Genomic DNA, 20,193 nt, shown 5'->3' with positions numbered 1-20,193 from the left:
ATGTTACACATGTACTCACGCACAGATTATCCGATTTGGATGATCTTTGGTTGATATTATTGGTACCTGTGGCATTTTAGGGAATTTCAGAGTTAAACATATTACTTCTGAAAAGTCACTTCCGTCTAGGAGAACCAGTCGGGTCAGCAAGCAGCAATGACAGTTGTACTGACATCATAAAGTTTGACACAGGCTGTATTTAATTAAAACCAGTTATTTAATATAACATCGATTTAAATCATACCATTAGATTAACTAGCTTATAAGTCTTGAGACCCTCATCTTACATTATGCACAATACCAAGGTTTGTCAAAGTGAGAGGAAGAGGAAACAAAGCAAGTTCTGGAACTCTATTGTTTGGATTTTGTCATTGTGTTTGTGTTCAAAATTTAAAAATAATACGGAACAAAATATGAGCGTTACAATATTAAAGTTCGAAACTCATTTGAAACTGTACTGTGTGTATATAGATTAAACCTATATATAGATGATGTTATGAGGACCAAATGGCCCCACAAGGAAATTAATACCAGTAAATTTTGACATTGTGGGAAATTTTTTTAAAAAAATTTTGTCCCCATAAGGAAACAATTAATACACACACACACACACACACACAGTAACACAAAATGAACACAGGTACAAACAGACTGTATTTTATAGTGATAATTAACATGAAAATCCGCTGTCACCAACAGGACTGTTCTGAAAAAGCCATAACAATATCCTATACCACGAGAGTCAAAAACACGACCTGCAAACTGAATATCCCCAATGTGAACGGACTGTGCATCAGTGTTAAAGTGAACCCTGAAGAATGTGGAAACAAAAAACAAAGTCCACCTTTGGAAATTAGCATCCCTCCACCTCCAGGTACTCTGCATGATAGCCAGCTATCTGATGTAAAATGCTTTTTGGTTCTTTGTCCCTTTTTTAATCATTCCATACTGATCCAGTGGCAGTGGTCTCAGTTATGATCATGAGAAGTATGTTTATTAGTTTATTCAGTCGTAAGTCATTGAGGTATTTTTATTTTATTACATGTTATGGTATGAATGGGTACCGATCAAATAATCCTTTACTTCATTTTACCTAAGAAAAAAAGCTGAAAGGTTTATATTATAACAATTCTTTTTTAAGAGCCGTAGGTTTGCTATTGAGTACAATATAGTTTTCAACTCATCCATCCTGAAATAACAGCCTTTTTTCAAAGGGTGTTATTAACCATCTTTAAATTTAATTTTGTGATATCATGTGTTTCGGCCATCGGGCTCTGTTAAAAAAAAAAAAAAAAAAAAACATTGTTCGACCAATATTATGCAGAATAGCAGCTGATTAGCAGCTTTTTTTATTTAATATATTTATTGTTAGTTTTTCTGGTTTTTAGGAATAATAGCATCTTTTCTGCTTTGCCCTTTTTGCCTCACTTTAACTGAATCATGGAATCAATGTCATACAATGTGTGTACATATAGGTGTTCATGTGTTGATGCATTCATGTGCATGCGACTTGGTGATGTCATGTTTCATACCGAGTCTCTTTGAGCTCTTAATGTTACACTGAGTTTTCTTAGCCCATCAAGCTCTTTTGATTTAAAAAATAAACCATTGATTTTCATAGTAAAGGAACTTAAGCATTAAGATTCACCTCTTACATAATCCACAGCTTAATTTCATATTTATAAATTTCCAGTCTTGAGGACTGATTTGAAATCTTCACATTTATTCCAGTGAGGCTGGTGAAAAACATGAGCTTCGAGTATTACCACGACAGGCTGAAGTGCACTTGGGATTCTGATGTTGATGTCCCAGACCTTGGTTTGTATTACTGGTATGTAACTGTTTTTCTTACCATTGTTTTGTATATTTAACTTTCATTTGTTGTTTATATTCCATTCATCCATGCATTGGTTGTAAACGTATGTTTTTCAGGTTACCTCAGAAAGAAATGGTAAAAAAGTGCAACGAGATGAAGATTGGAGAATGCGTCATCAACGATACATTTCACAACAAAGAAATGTTCTACCTGTTCAATGGCACTTATAAGGGTCAACCTGTAAACAACACATTCAGGCAAAACAGTTCAACATATTTCGGTAAACATGCACTTTTTTTTTGCATAAAACATAATTTTTTTTAAACCTGCACAGAAAGGCAGTTAAACAGCCAGTTTTCTAAAATACAGCACACTACGTTTAGAGTTGTCATTTTCACAACAGCAAATTATTTGAGAAATATTATTAGTAGATCATGTTGAGGAAACATAGCAAACCAGTATACTGCATACTGCAATAGCTGTATTAGAGAATATGAGCTACATTTTTCAAATTTTCTAATGTCAGTTGCCATTCTGTTTGTTTGTTTCACTAAAAAAAAGGCTCTTTGTCTTTTTGGGCTTCCTTTGCAGTGAAACTAGAAAAACCTAAACTTACAATCCAGAGAATTGAGCAGTCTCTCCGTTTTCATACAAATTTTACAGTTTCAGAGTTTGGAGCTCACTGCTACGAAAAAAACTACATATACAGCAAGTGCGATGAGGTAAATCATGTTCTAGTATATGGTCTTTATTCACTATTAAGTATCATCATTCTCACTAAAGCTTTAAATACACATAAAACTGCACTCTTTTAATGCTTAAGAGTATAGAATCTATGAAAAAAGGAAAATTAAACAATGCAGTATGTACCAACCCACATTTTAAGCTATTATTGCGTCATGTAGTGTAGCGCGTAATGTCATGCTAAACAAGACTCAGCTTCCTAATCCTATATTATTCTGTTGATGTGTTTATAGATTAAACAAGTAAAGGTCCTAGATAGTGTGTATAAAGTGGACTATGACTCAAGCTGCAAGTACAGAGCCAGAGTGCAGATCATCTTGTCAAGCAGATGTGGTGCAGGGAAGAGTGACCTGAGTGACGAGGTGGAATATGGTACGTCTGAGCCTAGTAATTAACATCATATTCAACTATGATAATCACTTTGTTTAGATTGTCAAAGTATTAGGAAGGTAATTCATATTTTTATGGAAAAGCAACAGGAAGCCTGCAACAAGGGTAAAACAGTAAAAATAAAAAATGTTAGTTTCCAGCTGAGCCTAAACTTTTGAATGGTAGTTTATGTATGATTACTTCATATCCTGCAAATTAAATGTGCTTTCCTCTGGACTTTGATAGTTGACTTGAATGCTTTTCTTTGTGCCGTTTCGTAGGTGAGAACAGAGATTCAAATTTGCCTGCATTGCTGGCTGGCATTATTATCCCTCTCATGCTTTCCTGTTTCCTGATAGTTTCTCTCGTGCTGCTCAGAAGGTGATGAATGATTTAGATTTTCATTTTTCTGCCCTTCTATTTGAAAAGAACAAATGTGAAACAATATCATTGCATTATAACGTATGTTATTGTATATTTCTAAGATTTCTTTATATCATATTTGTACGTACTGTGTTAGAAGTTAAAAATGGGCAAATCTTTTTAAAAACTGTATATAAAAATATGCCTGAATATTGATTACCGAGACCTGAAATTCATGTGTCTTCCTTCAGACATAAAGACATCATATTCCCAAAAATCCCAGAGCCAACGCTTATCTTTAAGGACATGTTCATCAACAACATCAGAACGGCAGAGGACCTACGGGTAAATTGTGCAGCCAGTCATTATTCATTAGTTTCACAATCAGAAAACGTTTAGAGTCACACATTCTCATGTAACACAAAATGTCATTAATATTCTTGATTCAATCTGTTCCAACAGAGTACTGCAGATGGCAGACTGTATATCCCTATTGAAGAAATCGTAGAAAACAAGATACGTCTCGAACCTGAGACACCACTTATACCAACCAAGACAGATATGACGTACAAGCAGCTATGAAAATTTCTGATGACTGAAAATATCCGGTAAATCAGGATGGACTCTGGGTGCACTTAAAACTTACACTGTGAGGAAAATGTCTATGCTGTCTGTTTCATCTGTTGATAAATAATTCTCATTTAATTGAATAAATGAATAACTCAGGCTCCATATACCTTTTTTTCAATGGACTTCAACCTCACTTATTGCAATTGCCAGTAAACTGCTCTTCCTCGCACGACAGTGGCTTGTTTTAACTGAATGTATTGTGAAGATAAGAAAGACTTTCCTGGGGCAGTTCGGTTGGCTCTGATTTACTGGTATGTGAAGCTCACACTGTACCCACTCAGTGTATCCAGAGGCCGGCAGACATCATAAGCAGCTTCATGCAGCTTAGTAGAGGAACACTCCAAAAAGATTCATGGAATATGGAAATTGTGAACTTTGGATTTCTTGCACAGCATTACTGAACTTTCCATGCTTGTTTATACAGCCACACTTATGGACTCGTGGGTTTTTTTGCACAAAGCTTACAAACTAACTGTACTGCTACAAAAATGATTTTGTAAAAAAAAGAGCTTTAAAGAAATTAGGTTTTCTATACACTGTGAAATGTTACGTGTATAAAAATGTGGTTTACTGTATTACAGAAAGAAAAATGTTTTTGACTTACTGTATATATACCTGTATGTTCACAACTTTGGCTGGTGGCTAAACAAATGGATATAGACAAAACAATGGATATAGAAAGTCACATGGCAAATATTCAGACATTCAAAAAATAAAAAATATTTTAAATATATGTTTTTATAAATTGTCTATAAAATGGTGTGTGTGTGTGTGTGTGTGTGTGTGTGTGTGTGTGTGTGTGTGTGTGTGTGTGTGTATATATATATATATATATATATATATATATATATATATATATATATTTACAATTTTATTTATTTTCATACTTTATGTTACATGTCAAGATTAAGTGAGCAAAGTATTTCTCTTTAATTAAATTGTTTGCATAACTGGGCATCTTGTTTAGAGGTGGATCATTTAATTATTCGACGGAGAAGAAAAAGAGTTTGTTGTCAGTAAAGGAAAGACTAGGATTTAAAAAGAAGGAAAATATATTTTAAAATTGTATTATGGTTTTACGGTAATAACAGTGTTAGCTCCTATAGTAACTACTATATACAATTTTTTTTTTTTTTTATAGCAACTACTTTAAATATTTGCATTTCTGAATCTAAAAGTACATGTTATTCAAGCAGCATAAACAACACTCGGAGTCCGCCTTGTTGGCTCAAAACGGCTGTTTAGTTGCGCGTAGAGTTCCCCCTACTGGCAGTCCGCGGAGAACCACAATGGCGGCAGTGTGGTCCTGATGCTGCTGGATGCTGATGCAGCCATACGCTGTGCAGTGTCTCTCTAAAGCGGTTCTGATCGATTTTTATTGGCTCGGTCTCTGTGGCGCAATGGAATAGCGCGCTGGACTTCTAATCCAGAGGCTCCGGGTTCGAGTCCCGGCAGAGATGCAATGCAGCTCTCAGATGGGGCATGTTAATTGCTTTTATTGTGCATTTTGTACACATGGAAGATATCTGTGTGCATTGACTAAAAGCATACAGAATAATGTAAGAAATGTGAACCCAGAAAAATGAAGAGCATTTTATATAGCTGATTAATTGAATCTAAAAATTCAATATCCAATCATTGTAAATTTAAAATGAGTTTAAATGAAAGTGCTTCTTAATTGTATAGTCATATTAATGTTATATATTGTTATCCTAACACCTAATATATCTTAACTCAACACTATAACATAATGTATGCACATTTTATTTTAATCCCGTAAAACATTTCTAGTAACACCATGTTATTCAATTCGAATTGTAATTAATTAAAAGAATGTGTGTTTCTTGGCTGACAGTCCATTTTGGCTGAACACAGTGATGCTGAGACAAAGATGTATCTGATTCTGACATTTAAATTATTTAAATAGCAAATATTTAAATTTGCATAAAATATTTCAAGCCACCAACAACAAATGTATCTATCAATAAGAAGGAAAATGCAATACAAATGCGCCAGAATTGTTTTCAGCATTACCATTTGATATAAGCTGCCTATATCAGAAGCTAATAATGATAACGTTATCATTCGATCAAAACTAATATCCCCTGCAATTTGGTCACTAGTCCGAATTCAGTTCTGTAGGTTTAAATTCTGTCCAGCAAGTGGCAGATCGCACAAACATATGTACACGTTCAGTAAACGATCATCTGAAAGAGATGATGACAGTAACCCCAGGGTTTCATCTTTGACAGTCGAGTGATCTATATCCTTGTACTATTGCCAAACTGCAATTCCACCCCTAAGTTTAAATGCACAACTGTGTTCTCTATTTTCCATCTTCACTAACAAATGACAGTACATCCAGTGACCATCAGTTAGCCTATGCTATGTCAACAATTTGCCCCTCAAAGTCCTTGATCCTTACAACAGGGCAGTAGGAGAAAAATGCGAGTCCAATCTGTACCATGCGTATGAAGGAGTAGTTTTATCCTATATTCTTTTTGTGGTTGTGGAGTTCTAGAGAGGTAGAGCAACTGAACTGGGCTGGGCGAAAGGAAATAGCGATGGGCAGTTCGACTCAGTTCAGCGAATCGGTTCTTTCGAACGTTCGTTTTTAAGAACCGGTTCAAAAAAATGTTTAGCGAATATTTGAAGCTCTTAAAAGTATAGAAAAATGAAGTGATATAGAACAGAGGATTGAACTAATTAATCTTTGAAATGTCAAAACTACTAACAAAACTACTGTTCACCCTCATATAAATGTTTTTCTCTCTGGCTTCTGATTTTTATTTTATTTTATGTATGTATGATTGTATGTAGCCTACCTACGCATTTATTTAGCCTACTTAGGCCTATCTATTGTTGTTGCTGTTCAATAGGCTACTAGTTGGTATAATTTCATATATGGAAAAATATATATATAAATATTCTAATAAATGATATTACATTCAAATTATTCATTAAAAAAATAAATAATAATAATAATATTCTGCACTTGCGTCATTACGTCTTTGACATCCCGGCTTTTTAAGTTTTCCTGCGACTATACCATTCAAGTGTCACACACAGTCAAAAGTTTTTAAACAGTAAGATTTTTTAATGTTCTTCTGCTCACCAAGCCTGCATTTATTTGATCCAAAATACAGCAAAATCAGTAATATTGTGAAATATTTTTACTATTTAAAATAACTGTTTTCTTTTTGAATATATTTTAAAATTTAATTTATTCCTGCGATTTCAAAGTTGAATTTTTAGCATCATTACTCCAGTCACACGATCCTTCAGAAATCATTCTAATAGGCCTAATCTGATTTGCTGCTCAAAAAACATTTATTATTATCTTGAAACAGCTGAGTATCACTTATTTTTTCAGTATTCTTTGATGGATAGAAAGTTCAGAAGAACAGCATTTATTTGAATTTTTATTTTTTTTTGTAACATTATAAATGTCTTAATCGAAACTTTTGATCAGTTTAAAGCATCCTTGCTAAATAAAAAGTATTAATTTCTACCCCCCCCCCACCCCCCAAAAAATAGAATAAATTATACTGACTGCGAGCCTTTTGAATGGTATATGTATAATGTTACAAAAGCTTTTTATTTCAGATAAATGCTGATCTTTGAATCTTTTTATTGGATCTTTCTTACTGTTCAAAAATTTTTGACTGATGGTGTATGTAAAGTATGTAGCCTGTGTATCACACTCATATCATAGCCTATCTTGTTTTGGATAAGAATAAAACATCAGGTCCGACAATATCGTGTCTTTTTTTATTCAAATCTAGCTTTATTCGCACTGGCCCATGGAAACCTCTATGAACACACTTGACTTGACTTAGCCAAAAAATCGCGGGTGATGAATTTGTTTTATTAAAAAGTGTTTACGTATTCTACACATTAGGGTTAGATGTCTGCCTCCGTTGCGAGTCCCTATCAAGCACTTCACCGATTCAACAACTCTCTACCAATCATCTCTCCAGCAACCATGTCCCGCATCACTCATCGCAGAGCAAGCCTGTTCTTGATAAATGCTGCTGTGGAATCGTGGGGAAAGCCGGCGAGGAAGGAGTTGGGGTGAAGCGATCTTTATACTTGATTTGAGAACCGCGCGCACACATTTAGTGCGATTCGAAAACAAACTGTTTCAGACAGATTTGTGAACCGACTCATCGAAAAGATTCAGTTCAACAGAACGGCGGTTCGTTCATGGATTGGACACCGCTGAAAAAGAAGCAGAGAGGGAGGGAGCAGCAGCTGCTGACACGAGCAATAGAGAGAGAGAGAGAGAGAGAGAGAGGAGAGAGAGAGAGAGAGAGAGAGAGATGAACAAGGAATGTGCCACTAATAAGAAACCGGAGCGTCGAAAGAGAGGAGGGTAAAAGAGGGAACGGCTGAAGAAAAACGACTAGAAATGCGTTAAAAAGTAGTGCAGGGGGCGAAAAGGGCCAATACACAGCCAGCACGTGAATGGAAGGATTATAATCCACCGTTGGAGGTATTTTGACGCTCCCCATGCGGAGATTTGAACCATGCAGGGACTGCTGCTGCTTCTGAGTTTGGCGTTGAGTTTTCACAGAGGTAAGAGACTCCGTTTAATGAACCGCGAGCTCAAAACTTAGTTCATGTGTGAGCGTGTATGAGAGAGGAAAGGGGGAAGCTGTGCAGAGGATTTTATAGCGTTCATGTCTGTCCGGTCATAAAGGTGCAACGTGACCTTTGCGTTCCACGCGCAAAGTTAACGGTGCTGTCGTTCGATTCCATTATGACGGGATGACTGTAAACTCTGCCAGCGGCGTTCCTTCCCGTCAAACATGGTCTCTTCATGAGAATACAAATTAGATGAGAGGTTTGAGGGGGGATAGGACACGCGCACATGCACACGCACGCAGGGGTTCTTTCACAGACACCCGCATAAAGAAACGCACCACTTCGTTTGCCTTTCCCGGGGTCATGCAGGTAATCTCACCACCTGCGTCCGTCTGACACTCACAGTCAAGTACGTTGGATCACAAATAACCCACTGTTTTCGCTGCACATAGGCTAACTAATGTCTTGCATTGTGCAAATCCAGGTGCGCCTGCATTAACGCATCCAGCGAGTTGCTAGGCGACAGCACCGAGCTCTACCTGTTAGATTACAGCATCTTCTCCCGTGATCGCGCCTATGCGGACATCCTCCCTATTGTCTACTGTCCCACACTGTGTATGTGAGCGAGTCAGAGTGGGAGAGCAGGTACAGTCCCCTCCATCATAGGTGAGGGGCGTGTTTATGTCCCGGCAAGGTAGAACGGATGATGTAAGGCATTCTCATAAAGTCCGCAATCAAAGCGGAAACATGCCATATTCATCGAGAAATACCTTTTGAAAACGGGTCCAGGTGACACTCGATGGCTGTGCGAACGCTTTGAACGTCAGCATGCAACAAGATCTGGGGAGATTTGTCTTCCAGGGATTCAGACAAGGCTTTGTTCAGCATCACACATTGTTTGAAGCGGTTATAAAATGAAGCAGAATACACAGTGACCCACTAGAATGAATGAAAACAGTGAGAAATGCTCAGTGTGCATAACAGGTTTGCACCTTATTTTTTTCTTTCTCATCATTTTCTCAACCTCGGTGGTGTTCCAGATTTGTATGACTTCATTTTCTTTGTGGAAAACAGAATGCATAACATTACAGACTGACGGTTTTTTTTTAATCATTGATTTTAAGTGACTGAATTTTCATTTAAGTTTTGCCCACACTGGTTTTGTTGGAACAACTGTACAGTAATGCACATGCACTGATGTCATTTGTAATGATTTAGTGCTATTATGTCTTAAGGTGGAACGTATTAAGGTATCGGTGCCACTAATTTACTCAGGTCAGTCGCCTCAGCTCATATAGAGCAACATGACTCAGCATGTAAGTTGGCCCTTCAGATATCTCTTTTAAAGAGGTTGTATTACTCTAATGCCTTTTGTAAGCTTAGAAGAGGCAATTGTGATGACCTAACAACAACAATGCAGCCATTGTCTTCCTAATAACTGTTTGGTGCTGATGGTGCTGTATGCAATGTAGTAATACAGTATATAGGTCAACATTAAACACACATTGTGAAGCATAGTAACCTGCCTCAGTGAGATTATTGTGCGACTACATCTGCACATACTGAAACGGATGTTCTTTGTTGTCATGTTTGAACTCGCTACATATTACTTTGATCCTTCTGAGTGTGCTTTATTTTCATATGCATTAGAAATTTGATCAGGTTGCAGATCAGAGATACTAACTTAGTTTCAGTTTCCCTAGCAGTATATTTATTTCTATCATGTTCATTATGGGTTTGTCATGCACTCTTAAACTTGTCAGTTGTTATTTTATTTGTGCATTGTGTACTTGTTTATAATGAAGAGGTCTATAATTTTACAGTGACAAACTGTTGTGATGTGAGTTTAAGCATCAGGCCCACTCCATCCTGGCAGCCAGGAGTCATTCAGAAGCAATACCTCTAATAAAACCTGCAGTCGTCCCATGAATCACACGGTGACACTGGTGTACAGGCATGCCCTATATTGTTAACCCTTTACAAACTATGGCGGCAAACAATGGCGGCAGTGTGGTCCTGATGCTGCTGGATGCTGATGCAGCCATACGCTGTGCAGTGTCTCTCTAAAGCGGGTCTGATCGATTTTTATTGGCTCGGTCTCTGTGGCGCAATGGAATAGCGCGCTGGACTTCTAATCCAGAGGCTCCGGGTTCGAGTCCCGGCAGAGATGCAATGCAGCTCTCAGATGGGGCATGTTAATTGCTTTTATTGTGCATTTTGTACACATGGAAGATATCTGTGTGCATTGACTAAAAGCATACAGAATAATGTAAGAAAGTAAACCCTGAAAAATGAAGAGCATTTTATATAGCTGATTAATTGAATCAAAAATTCAATATCCAATCACTGTAAATTTAAAATGAGTTTAAATGAAAGTGCTTCTTAATTGTATAGTCATATTAATGTTATATATTGTTATCCTAACACCTAATATATCTTAACTCAACCCTCTCACATACTGTATGCACATTTTATTTTAATCCCGTAAAACATTTCTAGTAACACCATGTTATTCAATTCGAATTGTAATTAATTAAAAGAATGTGTGTTTCTTGGCTGACAGTCCATTTTGGCTGAACACAGTGATGCTGAGACAAAGATGTATCTGATTCTGACATTTAAATTATTTAAATAGCAAATATTTAAATTTGCATAAAATATTTCAAGCCACCAACAACAAATGTATCTATCAATAAGAAGGAAAATGCAATACAAATGCGCCAGAATTGTTTTCAGCATTACCATTTGATATAAGCTGCCTATATCAGAAGCTAATAATGATAACGTTATCATTCGATCAAAACTAATATCCCCTGCAATTTGGTCACTAGTCCGAATTCAGTTCTGTAGTTTAAATTCTGTCCAGCAAGTGGCAGATCGCACAAACATATGTACACGTTCAGTAAACGATCATCTGAAAGAGATGATGACAGTAACCCCAGTGTTTCATCTTTGACAGTCGAGTGATCTATATCCTTGTACTTTTGCCAAACTGCAATTCCACCCCTAAGTTTAAATTCACAACTGTGTTCTCTATTTTCCATCTTCACTAACAAATGACAGTACATCCAGTGACCATCAGTTGCTATGTCAACATTTTGCACCTCAAAGTCCTTGATCCTTACAACAGGCAGGAGAAAAACTCGAGTCCAATCTGTACGATGCATGAAGGAGAAGTTTTATTGAATATTCTTTTTGTGGATGTGGAGTTCTAGAGAGGTAGAGCAACTGAACTGGGCTGGGCGAAAGGAAATAGCGATGGGCAGTTCGACTCAGTCAGCGAATCGGTTCTTTCGAACGTTCGTTTTTAAGAACTGGTTCAAAAAAATGTTTAGCGAATATGTGAGGCTCTTAAAAGTATAGAAAAATAAAGTGATATAGAACAGAGGATTGAATTAATTAATCTTTGAAATGTCACTACTAACAAAACTACTGTTCACCCTCATATAAATGTTTTTCTCTCTGGCTTCTGATTTTTATTTTATGTATGTATGATTGTATGTAGCCTACCTACGCATTTATTTAGCCTACTTATCTATTGTTGTTGCTGTTCAATAGGCTACTAGTTGGTATAATTTCATATATGGAAAAATATATATATAAATATTCTACAAAATAAATGATATTACATTCAAATTATTCATTAAAAAAATAAATATAATAATAATAATATTCTGCACTTGCGTCATTACGTCTTTGACATCCCGGCTTTTTTAAGTTTTCCTGCGACTATACCATTCAAGTGTCACACACACAGTCAAAAGTTTTTAAACAGTAAGATTTTTTAATGTTCTTCTGCTCACCAAGCCTGCATTTTATTTGATCCAAAATACAGCAAAATCAGTAATATGTGAAATATTTTTACTATTTAAAATAACTGTTTTCTTTTTGAATATATTTTAAAATTTAATTTTATTCCTGCGATTTCAAAGTTGAATTTTTAGCATCATTACTCCAGTCACACGATCCTTCAGAAATCATTCTAATAGGCCTAATCTGATTTGCTGCTCAAAAAACATTTATTATTATCTTGAAACAGCTGAGTATCATTTTTTTCAGGTTTCTTTGATGGATAGAAAGTTCAGAAGAACAGCATTTATCTGAAATATATACATTACAAATGTCTTTATCGTAACTTTTGATCAGTTTAAAGCATCCTCCCCCCCCAATAAAGGTTATACAATAAAGGTTATAACCCCCCCCCAAAAAATAGAATAAATTATACTGACTGCGAGCCTTTTGAATGGTATATGTATAATGTTACAAAAGCTTTTTATTTCAGATAAATGCTGATCTTTGAATCTTTCTATTGGATCTTTCTTACTGTTCAAAAATTTTTGACTGATGGTGTATGTAAAGTATGTAGCCTGTGTATCACACTCATATCATAGCCTATCTTGTTTTGGATAAGAATAAAACATCAGGTCCGACAATATCGTGTCTTTTTTAATTCAAATCTAGCTTTATTCGCACTGGCCCATGGAAACCTCTATGAACACACTTGACTTGACTTAGCCAAAAAAATCGCGGGGGATGAATTTGTTTTATTAAAAAGTGTTTACGTATTCTACACATTAGGGTTAGATGTCTGCCTCCGTTGCGAGTCCCTATCAAGCACTTCACCGATTCAACAACTCTCTTCTTCTCCTCCTGCCTGGCTCTTTGGCCCGCATCACTCATCGCAGAGCAAGCCTGTTCTTGATAAAGCTGCTGTGGAATCGTGGGGAAAGCCGGCGAGGAAGGAGTTGGGGTGAAGCGATCTTTATACTTGATTTGAGAACCGCGCGCACACATTTAGTGCGATTCGAAAACAAACTGTTTCAGACAGATTTGTGAACCGACTCATCGAAAAGATTCAGTTCAACAGAACGGCGGTTCGTTCATGGATTGGACACCGCTGAAAAGAAGCAGAGAGGGAGGGAGCAGCTGCTGACACGAGCAATAGAGAGAGAGAGAGAGAGAGAGAGAGAGAGAGAGAGAGAGGTAGTGAATAGCAAGGAATGTGCCACTAATATAAGAAACCGGAGCGTCGAAAGAGAGGAGGGTAAAAGAGGGAACGAATAAAAAAAAACGACTAGAAATGCGTTAAAAAAAGTAGTGCAGGGGGCGAAAAGGGCCAATACACAGCCAGCACGTGAATGGAAGGATTATAATCCACCGTTGGAGGTATTTTGACGCTCCCCATGCGGAGATTTGAACCATGCAGGGACTGCTGCTGCTTCTGAGTTTGGCGTTGAGTTTTCACAGAGGTAAGAGACTCCGTTTAATGAACCGCGAGCTCAAACTTAGTTCATGTGTGAGCGTGTATGAGAGAGGAAAGGGGGAAGCTGTGCAGAGGATTTTATAGCGTTCATGTCTGTCCGGTCATAAAGGTGCAACGTGACCTTTGCGTTCCACGCGCAAAGTTAACGGTGCTGTCGTTCGATTCCATTATGACGGGATGACTGTAAACTCTGCCAGCGGCGTTCCTTCCCGTCAAACATGGTCTCTTCATGAGAATACAAATTAGATGAGAGGTTTGAGGGGGGATAGGACACGCGCACATGCACACGCACGCAGGGGTTCTTTCACAGACACCCGCATAAAGAAACGCACCACTTCGTTTGCCTTTTCCCGGGGTCATGCAGGTAATCTCACCACCTGCGTCCGTCTGACACTCACAGTCAAGTACGTTGGATCACAAATAACCCACTGTTTTCGCTGCACATAGGCTAACTAATGTCTTGCATTGTGCAAATCCAGGTGCGCCTGCATTAACGCATCCAGCGAGTTGCTAGGCGACAGCACCGAGCTCTACCTGTTAGATTACAGCATCTTCTCCCGTGATCGCGCCTATGCGGACATCCTCCCCTATTGTCTACTGTCCCACACTGTGGTATGTGAGCGAGTCAGAGTGGGAGAGCAGGTACAGTCCCCTCCATCATAGGTGAGGGGCGTGTTTATGTACCGGCAAGGTAGAACGGATGATGTAAGGCATTCTCATAAAGTCCGCAATCAAAGCGGAAACATGCATATTCATCGAGAAATACCTTTTGAAAACGGGTCCAGGTGACACTCGATGGCTGTGCGAACGCTTTGAACGTCAGCATGCAACAAGATATGGGGAGATTTGTCTTCCAGGGATTCAGACAAGGCTTTGTTCAGCATCACACATTGTTTTGAAGCGGTTATAAAATGAAGCAGAATACACAGTGACCCCCACTAGAATGAATGAAAACAGTGAGAAATGCTCAGTGTGCATAACAGGTTTGCACCTTATTTTTTTCTTTCTCATCATTTTCTCAACCTCGGTGGTGTTCCAGATTTGTATGACTTCATTTTCTTTGTGGAATGCATAACATTACAGACTGACGTTTTTTTTTTAATCATTGATTTTAAGTGACTGAATTTTCATTTAAGTTTTGCCCACACTGGTTTTGTTGGAACAACTGTACAGTAATGCACATGCACTGATGTCATTTGTAATGATTTAGTGCTATTATGTCTTAAGGTGGAACGTATTAAGGTATCGGTGCCACTAATTTACTCAGGTCAGTCGCCTCAGCTCATATAGAGCAACATGACTCTGCATGTAAGTTGGCCCTTCAGATATCTCTTTTAAAGAGGTGTATTACTCTAATGCCTTTTGTAAGCTTAGAAGAGGCAATTGTGATGACCTAACAACAATGCAGCCATTGTCTTCCTAATAACTGTTTGGTGCTGATGGTGCTGTATGCAATGTAGTAATACAGTATATAGGTCAACATTAAACACACATTGTGAAGCATAGTAACCTGCCTCAGTGAGATTATTGTGCGACTACATCTGCACATACTGAAACGGATGTTCTTTGTTGTCATGTTTGAACTCGCGACATATTACTTTGATCCTTCTGAGTGTGCTTTATTTTCATATGCATTAGAAATTTGATCAGGTTGCAGGTCAGAGATACTAACTTAGTTTCAGTTTCCCTAGCAGTATATTTATTTCTATCATGTTCATTATGGGTTTGTCATGCACTCTTAAACTTGTCAGTTGTTATTTTATTTGTGCATTGTGTACTTGTTTATAATGAAGAGGTCTATAATTTTTACAGTGACAAACTGTTGTGATGTGAGTTTAAGCATCAGGCCCACTCCATCCTGGGCAGCCAGGAGTCATTCAGAAGCAATACCCTCTAATAAAACCTGCAGTCGTCCCATGAATCACACGGTGACACTGGTGTACAGGCATGCCCTATATTGTTAACCCTTTACAAACTAAGAACTATGTTTAATGTAAGATCATATGCTGTTGTAGGTCTTGATATCGTGTATTTTCATTATGCCTGCTTTATACCCATTTATTAAATTTTTGACTTTAAGGAAACCATATGTCATGTCAGTAAGGTGACTGTGACTGTGCATTTGTGTGGCATCAGCATGATTTCCTGTAGTATTAGTATTTCTTATGGGTAGGTAGGACATGTAAGTTTATAAATCGCTTTACAGCACAATCTAAAAAGTAAAGAAAGAAGAAATAAAGCTACTTTTTAGCCCACAAATTACCTCATAGAGCTATGGAATGAATGTGCAGAAGTGGATATTCAGCTTCTGTTCATGGATGTCTGTGTTCCTTCCGAGTTGAGTTCCATCTCTAATCAAACTCACCTGAACCAGCTCAGTGTTTCCCATACATTGGTTTATTTGTGGCGGCCCACCGCAATATCAACACTGACTGCCACAAATAGATTTTCCAAAATGCTTTGAGCACTGCACGTTTCAAAGTCAAAACGGAGCACGGGTGTTTTTATATGAATGTATTTTTGAAGGGAACTGATTGTCTTCAGAATAGTTTTGATGTCATTTATTTAATCTTTCCTATAATGCTTGGATAAAGTAGCATTCATGAGTGCATGCACTGCTTTGTTTACAGCCATTACTGGGGAAACCACTAGTTCTGCCGCTCCAAAAGCGCCTCCTGCTGGCAGAGAGTGAATTTGCATTTTCTATCAGCCCGTCTGCTGTTTTATATTTACATCATATATATATATAATGTATATTTCCCCCCGGGGGAAGTGCCGCCACACATAGAGTGTAAGTCTGTGGGAAACAGCTAATTATGGTCTTCAGGTTCACTTGGATATTACAGGCAGGTGTGTATGAGCAGGGTTAGAACTGAAGGTAGATCTCCATGAGCTGTATTGAGCCCACCTGCTCTATTTGTAATGAAGCGTCTCATTTACTGTCTTACATGTTATTCCAAACCCATTTGCAGACCCCTTTTTTCCCATGGAGCACTTAAGGAGGATTTGTAAGAATTTTCATACAATGCAAAAGGACCTGTCAAGCTCCAAAAACACCATAAACAAACTGTAAATAAATTTTGTATGACTTTTGGGCTGTTTTCCAAATTTTCAGGCCGCATGATAGCTTTGTGTAACGAACTGAAATTGGAGAGTGAAATTTTGGTCTCATTCTCCATCCTGTATGTTCAACCAGTTTCAGTGTTGTGCCGCATTGATTCACCGTTTTTGTATCTGAGCATGATTTAGAATGAGATTTCAGATCTTTTGCAGAAGGGCAGAGTATCAGCATATAACTTTCAGCCTGTTCCTCGTGAGAGTGAATAATGATACATTTTGTGCTAATTGTTTCAAATCTGTCTGACTGACTTTCTTTTGTAGAGCATAAACAAAGATATTTTGAGAAATGTATCTTTTAGACCATACATTAGAAGTCATTGTTAACTTAAAATTTTCCACAAAAAGAAAGCCATACTGATTTATAACAACGTGAGAGTGAGTAAGTGATGACAGGATTCAGATTTTTGGGTGAATCATTTAAAAATGAGATCTGATTGATGAGTTGTTTTGTAGTCTGTAGTTTATCGTGCATATTATGTAGTAATGGAAATTGCCATGTTTGGTCTTTTTAATTATTCTGGCATGAGCATTGCATTTTTTAAATGGTTTTTAAAATAAAAAGTAGTCTTTTTACTTTTTAACTTGTGAAAATGTGCATCAAGACCCCTGCTTTCCATTCGGTTCCACTCTTTTCATTTGCTTGGGTTTCATTTTTTGTTTAGGTTCATGTTTTGGTTGAATATGTTCCCCTTTTTGTCGGTTTCGACCTTGCATTTCTTAATTGGAATGTCATAGCTCAATTTTTCAGTGAAAATGACAGACTTCTCTGGTGACGTATGTTGGATTTAAACCCTGCCTCATTCTTACAGGCAACCAGCTTGTATTCAGATCTGCCTCCAATCAACAACCGATGATAGAGCCATGTGCCCACCCTACATTTTTTTTTCTTTTTAAATTATCTGTTTTACTTGATTGTGTGACAGTATGGAAGAATTTTTTTTTGCTACTTCTGGTTCACTGCAACTTAAAGACCAGTTAGGCAAGTCATTGTTCAGACAACCCATTGGCTAGTTGATTTTGCAAATAGATTTTCATTTTCCTAAAGAAAGCTTCTAGTATGTTTGTTGGTTTCGTTGTTTCTGGAGGTGAGCCTGTAAGAAAAGACAGCACTAGGGACAGGTGGGTGAAGTTGAGGGACTGAACTGACAAAGATTGGAGTTTTCTTTTTGTTGTTGTTGGGGGGTTTATTGGTGAAGGGGGAGCTGGAGGAGGGAGTGCTTTAGGCCAGAGGGAGAGAAAGGCATTATTACTCATGCCTGACTGCTCTCATAGAAGAGACTGCTCGCACCCGCTCTTCTCCGATCTCTCTTTCTCTTGCCTCCAATGAATACGAGGGGGGAAAAGTTCAAAGGCCCGGCTTAGACGAGGATCTTTGAACCCCCCTCGCGTCTTTTAGGGGCTCCCACATCCCTTCTCATTGAAACGATTTTGAACATGACATGTTTCCCTTCACATGAACAGCCTTCCGTTCATTCACATTGTGTTTTTTCAGCATTAGCTGTTATTTTGTCATGTTTTAAAGAAATAGTTTGAAAATTCCTTCTTGTTCTTTCATATCATTATGAGTTTTTTTTCTGTAGAACACAAAAAGAGAATTTGAGGAATGAACTGGCCATTTTTCCATACAACAATAGTGACTAGAGCTTTCAAGCCTCAAAAAGGATGCAAAAGCACCATAAAATACATAATAATGTTCGTATTGTGAACATTATTCTTAATCTAGTCAGCTCTTTTCAATGATTCAGTTGATCCGGTTCACTGAACCCAGCTGAATGATTCGTTCATGAACCAGATCTGACTCAGAAGTTGCATTTCAGTCAGAAATTAATAAATTGTCTTTTTAAAATGTCATGTAAACACTAAAAGTTATTTAGTTTTATTTTATTTATTTATTTTGCAAAGTCTGTCTTAGATAGCCTAGTAGTACTTAATCCTTAAAATATATGGTAACATATTGTTAAATGTTTTCTTGGATCAATGGAGACCGTAGCTCTATTATAACACCTCTTATATATAACATATATATATGTTATATAGTGATATAGACTACTTTTGACACTTTTAATGTGTTTTTGTGTTCATGTTGAAGCTTGAAAGCTATAGATCCCATTCTTTGTAACTGTATGGACAGAAACCAACTCTAACTTTCTTCATAATTGCACCTTTTGAATTTCGCGATAGAAAGTAAGACATACAGGTTTACAGAGACATGATGGCAAGTAAATAATGACAGAATTTATATTTTCTGCTGAACTGTGTCTTTAAAATGTGTCCTCGCTCCTGCATAGCACATCTCTTTCTTTCCAGAAATGGTTTTGTCGAGTGGCCCCTTGTTCTGGCCCTCGCTCTGCTTTTCATTCTTTTGTCGTTCCTCACTCCCTCAGTCTTCTCATTTTTCCCTTCTCCCTCTTTCCATCCCCCAGTTCGTTTTCCCCCTTCCCTCTTTCTAATAAGTTCCAGATGTGTTTCTTACATTCCTGTAGTCAGAGGAGAGGGGGAGGGGTCACGGAACGAGAGAGGGAAACAGGGACAGAAGAAAAAAAGAGAGGGAGAGAAAGAGAGAGAGATGGAGAAGCACATAAATTAAAAGAGAGCGCATGATGAAGAGGCCACTCTGTACTGTAGACACTGATGAGATTCTCCTCTCTCACTGTGTGTGTGTGTGTGTGTGTGTGTGAGTGTGTGTTTATGTGTGTGAGTGTGTGTGGTGGGGAGTTTTTCAGACACCCCTCCCCCACTGCAATGGAATGTTGCTGATGATGATGATGTCATTTCTTGTTCTCTGAAGTTTTCAGATCAGGGAGGGCTGATCGACGAAATCGGCCAATCAGCCGGCCTGCAATAAAAGCTATTCACAGTTGGGGAGACAGCGAGGCGTTCTGCATCAAAAGCATTATTACCGGTCACCTGGTGAGGTTGAAGACCAAAATGTAGCGCTGTTAAAACTCTAGCTGTTCTCAGTGCTGACTCAATACAAAGACGCATTGTAAATGTTTTTTTTTTTTTCAACATGAAATCAAAATGGCCCCTTTGACTTTCCTAAAGCATGTTCCTGGGCTTACTGGAATTTTTTTTTACACTTAATAATAATGTTTAATTAAAGGGATAGTTCACCCAAAAATGCAAATTCTTTGAACCAATAGCCCACCATTAGTCGTGGCCTAATGGTTAGCGAGTCGGACTTGTAACCCAAAGGTTGCATGTTTGAGTCTCAGTACCAGCAGGGATTGTGGGTGGTGGGAGTGAATAACCAGCGCTCTCTTCCACCCTCATTACCATGACCGAGGTGAGACCCTTGAGC

General features: G+C 37.8%; 2 protein-coding genes and 2 non-coding genes across 5 annotated transcripts in view; all 4 read left to right on the top strand.

The window, feature by feature from the left end:
* Nucleotides 1-4,655, top strand: part of LOC109063417 (interleukin-13 receptor subunit alpha-1-like) — a 7,112-nt gene extending 2,457 nt beyond the window's left edge. The window contains exons 3-10 of the mRNA XM_042759636.1: nt 700-874; nt 1,732-1,831; nt 1,933-2,096; nt 2,408-2,538; nt 2,794-2,932; nt 3,211-3,310; nt 3,544-3,637; nt 3,755-4,655. Coding sequence (XP_042615570.1) covers nt 700-874; nt 1,732-1,831; nt 1,933-2,096; nt 2,408-2,538; nt 2,794-2,932; nt 3,211-3,310; nt 3,544-3,637; nt 3,755-3,874 — 1,023 coding nt within the window. The 3' untranslated portion in view covers nt 3,875-4,655. The remainder of the gene's footprint in view (nt 1-699; nt 875-1,731; nt 1,832-1,932; nt 2,097-2,407; nt 2,539-2,793; nt 2,933-3,210; nt 3,311-3,543; nt 3,638-3,754) is intronic.
* A 653-nt stretch (nt 4,656-5,308) lies between these two features.
* On the top strand, nt 5,309-5,382 carry trnar-ucu. The gene has a single exon. It is a non-coding gene; the product is annotated as a tRNA-Arg (tRNA).
* Nucleotides 5,383-10,605: 5,223 nt separating this feature from the next.
* On the top strand, nt 10,606-10,679 carry trnar-ucu. Its single transcript has one exon. It is a non-coding gene; the product is annotated as a tRNA-Arg (tRNA).
* A 2,925-nt stretch (nt 10,680-13,604) lies between these two features.
* Nucleotides 13,605-20,193, top strand: part of LOC109093676 (kin of IRRE-like protein 1) — a 45,648-nt gene continuing 39,059 nt past the window's right edge. For both annotated transcript variants that reach the window (XM_042759634.1, XM_042759633.1), the window contains exon 1: nt 13,605-13,758. In XM_042759634.1, the coding sequence (XP_042615568.1) occupies nt 13,710-13,758 (49 nt within the window). In that variant the 5' untranslated portion in view covers nt 13,605-13,709. The remainder of the gene's footprint in view (nt 13,759-20,193) is intronic.

The sequence above is a fragment of the Cyprinus carpio genome, chromosome A7, assembly GCF_018340385.1.
Source record: "Cyprinus carpio isolate SPL01 chromosome A7, ASM1834038v1, whole genome shotgun sequence".
Lineage (NCBI taxonomy): Eukaryota > Metazoa > Chordata > Actinopteri > Cypriniformes > Cyprinidae > Cyprinus > Cyprinus carpio.
The sequence above is the reverse complement of the archived record's forward strand: the minus strand, read 5'-3'. Positions and strand labels throughout refer to the sequence as shown.